The 10000-nt window shown below is 41.7% G+C and overlaps 1 protein-coding gene across 2 annotated transcripts in view; it reads right to left on the bottom strand.

Annotated features, from left to right (window-relative positions):
* Nucleotides 1-10000, bottom strand: part of sema5ba (sema domain, seven thrombospondin repeats (type 1 and type 1-like), transmembrane domain (TM) and short cytoplasmic domain, (semaphorin) 5Ba) — a 227406-nt gene that overhangs the window by 52981 nt on the left and 164425 nt on the right. For both annotated transcript variants that reach the window (XM_080456598.1, XM_080456599.1), the window contains exons 11-12: nt 4377-4584; nt 1814-2021 (exon numbers count right to left, since the gene is read on the bottom strand). In XM_080456598.1, the coding sequence (XP_080312724.1) occupies nt 1814-2021; nt 4377-4584 (416 nt within the window). The remainder of the gene's footprint in view (nt 1-1813; nt 2022-4376; nt 4585-10000) is intronic.

Below are 10000 nucleotides of genomic sequence, written 5' to 3'. Positions count from 1 at the left end.
ATAATGTAATCATTTATATCTGCAAAGTAACTAGTAACTAAAGTTTTCAAATAATCGTAGTGGAGTAAAAGTACAATATTTGCCTCTGAGATGTAGTGGAGTAGAAGTAAAAGAATAGAAAATTGGAAATACTCCAGTAAAGTAAAAGTACCTCAAAATTGTCCTTAAGTGCAGTACTTAAGTAAATGTACTTAGTTACTGTCCACCACTGCACGTCACCGGCATGCAACAAAAGTATAAATCAGTCTTTTAGACCCGTAGTTATTTCATGGAGCACGGGCCGCCTCTCTCTGTCGGATGGCGGATGGCGGGGTGAGTCAGCCGGCGAGGTGGGCGTGTGCAGTGTATGAGCGGATGGATTATAAGGACAGCGCTTCCTCCGGCGTGCCCTTGACAGCCCGTTGCTCTCATTGTTCCACCCGACTGTGTTTTAAATAGGCCCGGGCTGTCTTCAGCTAATGCGCCTTCACTCCCTCTGTCTCCCTGTTTTCAGAAGCACATCGCACACCCACTCCCTTTTAGTTTAGAGCACCATGTGCTCACTTCCTTTCGTAAGAGCGCTCTGCTTGCGTGTGTGCGCACACACACACACACACACACGCGCACGTGTTGCGCATAAACACGTGCGTGCGGTTGAGAGAGCGGGAGCTATACAGGAGAAAGAGCCGGTACTGTAGCTGACTCATCATGCAGTGTGCATATAGAGAACTCTCTACCCACACACACACACACACACGCACACGACGCACGCACACACGCACACACACACACACGCACACACACACGCGCACACACGCACGCACACACGCACACACACACAAACACGGGCGCACACACACTTATGCACAGCTCACAAAGCTGACGGCGCATCAAGCCATTTGTATGCTAAAATGAGGTTGACTTTGAAGCTATGGTGCCGGGGCCGAGGCAAGCTGATTGAAAAGCATTGATGAGATGCAGGAGGTTGGACAAACAGCCGGAGAGAGAGCTATTCTAGCCCTCCTTCACCCCAGAGACCGAGAGATTTTCACATGAATAACACCGTCAAGTCAGAGTACGGCTCAGCAAAAGCACTCTCTCTCTCTCTCTCTATAGATTCTCTTCCCAAAGCATTCGCTCTCTCTTTCTGACTTCGTTTTTTATCTATCTCCCTCCTCCTCCTCCTCTCTCTATTGCTCTCCCTGTTTGTATCTTATCTCTCTCTCTCTCTCGCTCTCCTTTCACTGTATCTCTAAAAACTTCTCTAACTCGTTTGCGAGGGCAAACGCAAGCGCACTTCCTGGTTGTGTTCTGTATGGCATACGGACACAGAACAACAGCAGGGGCCGTGCGTATTTTTGTATTAAGCAAAAGGTTCATTACAGAAAACAGCACGACAAATACATTTTCCTTTTGCTTGCAGATACTGTACAGGCCTGCTTGTTTGTCTGGCTCCATCAGGACTTTAACGATTATAGGCAAGGCCTTCCAGACCTATTAATCACTGTCTGCGACAGTTAATTACTTTAAATGGAAGAGCAACCAGGTTCGGAAAATATATATATATATGATATACTTAACTCTATATATACAGTATATATTGACAATGCCAAAAGCCATAAAAACAACAATAGCAAATGAATACTTTATATACTGCATGGCTATCACTTTTCCCCAAAAAACAGCGGCAGCTGTCCTCCATACAAGCCATTCGTCACTTTTCTTAGTCGGAGTTGGACTTTGAAAGTTTGCCCAGCCGAGCAGCAGTGAAGGGAGAACATTGAGTTAGATACAGTGTTACACTGTTACAGGCATTCATCCAGCTAGCACTCACAGCTCGGTCCTGTAGTTGGAGCAGCGCTCCAGGGGGATCTTTAGCACGCGGTTGTTGAGCCCCACGAACAGCGACCTATCGCTGTGCAGGATCTGCAGGCTCAGGATGGGCTCTCGGACGCCAGACGGGAACAGCTCCATCTCTTCCAGGTAGCAGCCCTGCAGGCTCTTGTTGGTGGTGGCCAGCGCCTTCAAGATGGTGCCGTATTCTGCATGTGAACGAGACATGCCGGGGAAATGAGCGTGAGGGGGAGAAGACACGTTATCAAAGATGTGTATACAGCAGTGGTGGAAAAAGTACTCAAATGTTTTACTTAAGTAAAAGTATCAATACTGCAATGTAGAAATACTCTGATACAAGTAAAGGTCCAGAATTCAAAATTTACTTCGGTAAAAGTACAAAAGTATTGGCATCAAGTACTAAGTACTTAGTAACAAAAATAAAAGTACTAAAATGTTTGAAAATAGCAGATCTACAAGCTCACAACGCGTCGCGATGCGACCCGTTGTGAGCTTGTAGATCGGCTATTTTCAAATAGGGCTAAAGTGATTAACGTATTTTTCATAATATCATAATTTATATCTGAAAAGTAACTAGTAACTAAAGTTTTCAAATAATTGCAGTGGAGTAAAAGTACAATAAATGCCTCTGAGATGTAGTGGAGTAGAAGTAAAAGTATTGGAAATTGAAAATACTCAAATAAAGTACAAATATCTCAACATTTTACTTAAGTACAGTACTTAAGTAAATGTACAGTACTTATGTCCCATCATGTGATTCATTGCTCTGTAACTTTTGCATCCATACAAAGACATGAATAGCTGGGTGTTGACAAAAAAAATACTTGCTATTATTATTATAATGGAAATCCTGTCTGTACTGTGAGATCATTTAACCACATAAACCCTATAGCATCCCTATTCCAGGCACCACAATCGTTTTAACCACTTAGCTTTGTCAGATATACAAGCTCATAGTGCGGCACCGAGTGCCGCGCTACGAGGTTGTAGATCTGTGATTTTTGAAAAATCTTGAAAATGTGTGCAAATCTTTGAATATGTATATATTTTTTAAAGCGAACATTTCTAACTCAAATCTTTGCTTCTGGGGGTCCCTGGCACAAAACATTTTCAGATGGGGGTCCGCGGCCAAATGTATATCAATTTAGGGGTCCTTGGGGTGGAAAAGGTTGAAAACCACTGGTGTAGAGGGAAAAAAGAGGGGGCCTAGTAATATAGACCCCATGGGCGACCCCAGTAGTATATAGAGTTGAAGTGGTTAAAGTCAGTGAGGTTCTTATGTGACATTTTGGCTTACGCGTAAGGAAGAAAAACCCCATCAAAATTCATGGCATTGTTTGCTATCTATTATGAAAACAATTTGAAACAAGACAGCATCCTTGTAAAACACCAAATTAAATTCCATGAAATACAGATGCACATAATGACAAGACATTGTTTACAAAGTGCACTACAACGTCAAAGCTATTCAGATGCTGCTCGGGGGCACAGCAATACCAAAACTTTATGAGTGAGCAGTGGTGGAAAAAGTACTCAAATTCTTAGCTTAAGTAAAAGTACCAATACTGCAATATAAAAATACTCTGTTACAAGTAAAAGTCCAGAATTCAAAATTTACTTGAGCAAAAGTACAAAAGTATTGGCATCAAAATGTACTTAAAGTACCAAAAGAACTAAATATTTGAAAATAGCAGATCTACAAGCTCACAACGCGTCGCGATGCGACACGTTGTGAGCTTGTAGATCGGCTATTTTCAAATAGCCTAGGCATAAAATAGGTTTAAAGTGGTTAACACATCGGGTGCCGAACACGGTCTGGACCGTGTTTTCACAGAGTAGCGCATTGGTGCCGAACACGGTCCAGACCGTGAAATATGTCTTTTTGTTTTTTTCGTTTTTCTCCACACGGAGCTAGAGCAGCTCTGGGAGTACCCATTGTGATCTTGAGAAGGATAGGCCAGATAGATCACCGGAAACAAAAACATGGCTCCCATCCACTTCCTGTCTATTTCCTTCTTTAAAACACCTATATCTCCGAATCTGTTTCCGGTGGGGAAAACCGGTCATGCGCGATGCGCGACCCCCCCACATTGTAACTCGCGAGTGAAATGTTATCGTTCCAGGCTGTAGCCAGGGTCATCGCGCAACATGAATGGATGTTTTTTTTTACATGGATTTGCTCCTCGTGGAGTCTAGAGCTTTAAACAGCAAAGCGCAGTCAATGGGGAGAATGCTGGCACCCAACATAAGTTGTTATGAAAAAATGCTGGCACCCAATGTGTTAATGTATGTTTCATGATATCATAATTTATATCTGAAAAGTAACTAACTAGTAACTAAAGTTTTCAAATAAATGTAGTGGAGTAAAAGTACAATATTTGCCTCTGAGATGTAGTGGAGTAGAAGTAAAAGTATTGGAAATTGGAAATACTCAAGTAAAGTACAAATACCTCAGAATTGTACTTAAGTACAGTACTTAAGTAAATGTACTTAGCTACTTTCCACCACTGTGAGTGAGTAAGCTTGTCTTGTTCTTTACTGACCGGTGCCGATGTACATGACGTGGTAGAGGGTGTCCATGCCCTGGACAATGTCCACCACCAGGTTGGAGAAGCGCACGTCGTCCTGCATCACCAGGGGGTCCACAGACACCGGTTGGACCACGTCGTTCATCAGGTAGAGGCGCTGCGCGTCCTGGAGGCTCCGTTCCGTCAGCCCGTCGTTGGGGCCCTCGTCTTCTATGGTGCCACACTGAATGACGGAGTGAGAGAGAGAGAGAGAGAGAGAGAGAGAAAGAGAGAGAGAGAGAGAGAAAGAGAAAGAGAAAGAGAAAGAGAAAGAGAAAGAGGAAAGAGAAAGAGAAAGAGAGAGAGATGGGAGAGGTTGAGTGAGGAAGGACAGGGCAAACAAAAGCGTGAGTGTGGAATGAGACACGTAAGGAAGAAAGGAAGTAAAGAAGGAAGGAATGTAAGAAATGAAGAAATGAAGGAAGTGGGGGCATGAGTCATGACAGCAATGTGGAAAAAAGAAAGAATATCTCTGTCTCTGTGCATGTTACAAACTACACAACCGCAAAAAATGAATGCTCACTTTCCTCAGTCATTGCCGCATTGATTAAATCAATAAAGCATTTCTGGTGAGGTCGTTCCCTTTTTTCATTTCTATCGCTCGGTAATAGCAGGTCTCTCTCTGCCAGCCAACAATTTCTAATGTAACATCAACATCCGTCAAGCCTCAATGATACCCCAGCATGACATGGAATGACACAGCATATAGTTGTGGAGCTGTGGTTTGCAGCCTTGTCACTTATTTAGTTCTGTCAGATAACTCACGAATAGATTGAACCAATATTATAGACCGAATATATTTAAGCAATATAATAGAATGAGAATACAAGTGTGGAAGTAATATTTTATCTTGGCGTTCAGGCTCTGCTATATTTGTTCTCCCTGCTCAGCACAATCATACGGCCATCATTAACCATTAAGAGCAGGGAGATAGATATACCATAACATAACAACCCCCCATGGGGAACAGACCAATAGCAGAGCCCACTGGTGGTGCTGGGGTGGTGGTGGGAGAAAACGCTGCATGACAACAAGCTAGAAGACACAACCGGATGGAATGCCCGATTCAAGAGAACTTAAATACCCGCCCAATTGGACAGCTGATTGCCACGTCTGTGTATGACGTAAGGATCTTGCATGACGCTGTAAACAGCCATATAGAATGAGCAATGCATGTAACCTCTCGAGTGTATGCTGCCAGAACTAACTCGCAGGCTACGTATAATTTCTGTCAGATAACTCACGAATAGATTGAACCAATATTATAGACCGAATATATTTAAGCAATATAATAGAATGAGAATACAAGTGTGGAAGTAATATTTTATCTTGGCGTTCAGGCTCTGCTATATTTGTTCTCCCTGCTCAGCACAATCATACGGCCATCATTAACCATTAAGAGCAGGGAGATAGATATACCATAACATAACAACCCCCAACACGCGTGACCTACGGTGAACGCTCACCGATTCATCCAAACAGATATCCCACTAAACTCCTTCAGGAGACAGTGACGAATATGCAGCTAGCAATTCTGGATCATGCTAGGATATTCTAACATAACCCCCAACACGCGGAACCAAGAACGCCCTACGGTGAACGCTCACCGATTCATCCTAGCAGATATCCCAATAGACTCCTTCAGGAGACAGTGACGAATATGCAGCTAGCAATTCTGGATCATGCTAGGATATTCTAACATTATGTGAACTTGAATGTGAAGCCATGGCTACGCTTGCCGTAAGCCTTATTCTATATGATAGGAAAACTATGTGTGGGGTGAATTCTCAAACCCATACCAATTGACCAAGCTGATATCCCATCCACCACAGACCAGCGTCTGGGATCAGCGAGGACATACTAACTTTATGTGAACTAAAACTATGTGTGGGGTGAATTCTCAAACCCATATACCAATTGACCAAGCTGATATCCCATCCACCACAGACCAGCGTCTGGGATCAGCGAGGACATACTAACTTTATGTGAACTAAAAGGCCTTAGCTGCCATGCACAGGCAGCACTTAACCATTCCTCTAATAGCCACATAGAAGAATATACTACATAAACTTAACATGCCTAGTGTTAAGAGTTGATGCCCCCAACCGCATCCTACTGATGCCCCCAACCGCATCAACTCTTATGCAAGCCAACTGCATCACCGTGATGCTATTACCCAACCGCATCAGCCATGATGCAAACCAACCGCATCAACCATGATGCCACTTTTTTGAGTTTGAGCAACCAGCTTAACTCTTTAGTGCCAACTAAAGAAACATTTAAAACTTAACATGACTTTGAAGTCACGCTACACCTTACCTTCACCCAGCGACCACCAGATATGCATGGTAATAACAGAACTACCATTTACATTTAGCTATTACAACACTTGTATTCATTACATCCTGAGCCAACAAAGAACTCCCCATTTTAGCGCACATGACGAACATGGCACTAAGGACCATTTTATTCAGAACGGTTGATCTGTGCACCAACTGATAATATGCAGATGGTTAAAATTTGTTCTGTTGAATTAAAGCTTAAACTGAAGATGGGACATGACCTGATGAACAAATGAGCCACAGATAAAACATAATGCTGCTTGTGAGAACAGACTAAGATCTGTGTTTTAACAGCTAAGATCTATGACTGCCCCATCTAACCATAGATTGACTTCTAATTAACTAAGAATACTGAAGCAGCTTCCAATGAGAGATTTAAGATATATTCATAAAATGTCCCTCCATAGAAATAAAACATCAGAAATCAAGATGCATGACTAACTCTTGATATACACTTAGATTAGACTCCACGTAGATGAAAGCAATGGTTATCGACTTATAGTAGTTAGTAGTACCAACAATATTTAATCTGAATCCAGTACTCCCTTTACATTACATGCTTGTAAAATTGCAACCTTGCTTACGAGACTGCAAGAAGAACCACGCCAACATAATACCAAGAATGATAAGCCACCATTTAAAGAACATAACATTAAATATTTGCCTCCTGAGCAGATTTTAATTAATGACCATACCATTCATTATCCAATAACTTCATAACAACAATAACGGAACTAAGTTTGGATTCCAAGTACCTTTGAAATGCCCATCAACCATGACTCTACTGAAGAGCCCCACCATTTATCTGGTAGCAATAACTTTACTCCTGTAGCTTGTCACACAACATGACATCAATTGTCAACCGCTTTTATAAGAATGCATTACATCCGGGGATCTGAACATATGTTGATCCCAAGATAAGACATGAGTGCCCTCATAAATTGCTCCCCTCCTTTATGCCCTGAGAGCATGAATGCCCTCTGCTGGACCATCTTTAATATAACAAAGACCATTTAGATGGGCTGCTATTGCTAAAGATAAAGAAAAGCAGTTGTTTTCTTTCAAGTGTTTCAAGATTTACTTAAGAAAATCCCTGTAACCTACCAGTCTCTTATCCAAGGTGTAAGCAGCAAAATGTATATCACCTTGACAGCAAGAATAGCTTAATTAGCTTTGCAATACAATAGCACAGGGGGGACTTTAGAATGTAACCAAAGCTTACATCTAACCAAGCACTGCAGCCAACACAGTATAATAGCCCATTACTTACTTGATTTGCACAATTTACTTCATTATTATATTTACCAGCCTCCACTATATCTTAGAGGCAAATTATTACCAGAAAATGTAGGCTACATCAGATGGAAATAGCTATAGCCACCAATTAGCACATACTAGCGCAAAACATAAAATATATTACCACAATATAATGGCCATACTGCACACTATAGTCTACTTTAGTATAAAATTATGCACCATGAACCATAAGTTCTCTTTACAGCATATTTGAATGCAGTCTCCTAGATTTGAAAAACTGCTGAAAGAATGAATCACTAATATAAATAGCCTATATATATTTTAACCAACTGTAGATTAACTTGAAACATTAATTCCTACACTGAGATACCTGGTGCTATGCTGATTTACTCAAGTAAATCCGCAGACTACTGTCTGCAACACTAAAACGAGATCAAGAAAAATGACTATTAGTTATAACTTGTGCTTATAATAAGCGGACATGGCAACCCAGCACTGTGTTGCGTCTATGCTTGCAGTCCCATAGCCCGGAGGGAGCGCACTGACGTTGATCAGTGAACCACGACATGTTTGGAAGCGCAAGAACACACACTAGCTCTTCTTCATCCACAAGTGTACTTTCTTATCCCACTCAAGATGACGGCCAGACTGTGCATTAATCGTTTTTAACCAGTAGGCTACATTATATGAAACATAAGATTTGAGCAATGCACTGCATAAGTGACACTAACTATTGGACCTCTCTCTCCCCCTCTCTGCTCTGAACAGCTGATCACTGATACGTGCAGTGATGCCGGTTTGAGAGAGAAATCAGCCAACCTAGACCACGAAAATACTTGTATTTAACCTGTATTATCCTAATGTATGCATTGTCATTGAAATAGCCTAAAGTGAGCTTGTAGATGATCTGCTATTTCGAAATCTTGTGATAAAAGTGGAATATTTGGAATATGTATATTTTTAACTACACATTAATCTGGGGACCATGACAGAACCACATAAGAAAGCGATCCCAAAATAACTTTTCCCCAGAAATAAGCCAAACCACCAATAAGCGATTTGACAGAAAACCAGCCAATGTTGCTAATAATGAGATGAGGCCCCATAGCCCGGAGGGACACAACAGAAAGCTCTGCTGGCTGAGCTAAAACACCGCTGTTTTTCAGCTTAACTTTGAAAACATTAGCAAGGAGCAGTTTCACTACAATTTAAGTTGCTTTGCTTTTAGTAATAGAACAAGTATCATATAACAACCAGCGGCACCAGACCACCACTGAAACCTCAACAATGACATTAGCATCAACAGCATATTAGCTTCTTTTTTTTTTTTTTTTTTTTTTTTTCCAGCAGCATAGAGAAGAACACAGCAGCCTTAGTAGATAAACAAACGCGACGCCATACCACCTGGCCTTCACAGTAGCCTATAATAGACAGCAGCTTATGAGCAGAAAGCATGATTCAAGTAGCATGAAGCAGTTACACCAGCAAACAACAGCAGCTTCTGGGAAGCATGATAGCAAGTTGCAGTAGCTCCAGCAAACAACCAAACAACCAGCCAGGAACAGCAAACGCTGCATGACAACAAGCTAGAAGACACAACCGGATGGAATGCCCGATTCAAGAGAACTTAAATACCCGCCCAATTGGACAGCTGATTGCCACGTCTGTGTATGACGTAAGGATCTTGCATGACGCTGTAAACAGCCATATAGAATGAGCAATGCATGTAACCTCTCGAGTGTATGCTGCCAGAACTAACTCGCAGGCTACGTATAATTAGAAATAAGAGCCAAGGCTGCAGCCAGGAAGAAAATTACCTCTTTTTTTTAAAGATACTGTTTTGGCATTTTTTTTGCTTTATTGGATAGTAGAGAGTGCAGAGAGACTGAGGTCACAGAGGAGGGAGTAGTGTTGTGCAAGTTCACATTTTACAATTTCATTTTTGGTCTATACTGTATGTTCACAGTCCCAGAAAATTAACTAGGTAACGTTTATTTCTTC

Source organism: Gymnoscopelus braueri (assembly GCF_963280865.1).
Source record: "Gymnoscopelus braueri genome assembly, chromosome: 18".
Lineage (NCBI taxonomy): Eukaryota > Metazoa > Chordata > Actinopteri > Myctophiformes > Myctophidae > Gymnoscopelus > Gymnoscopelus braueri.
Note: the sequence above shows the minus strand (reverse complement) of the source record. Positions and strands in the feature narration are given on the sequence as shown.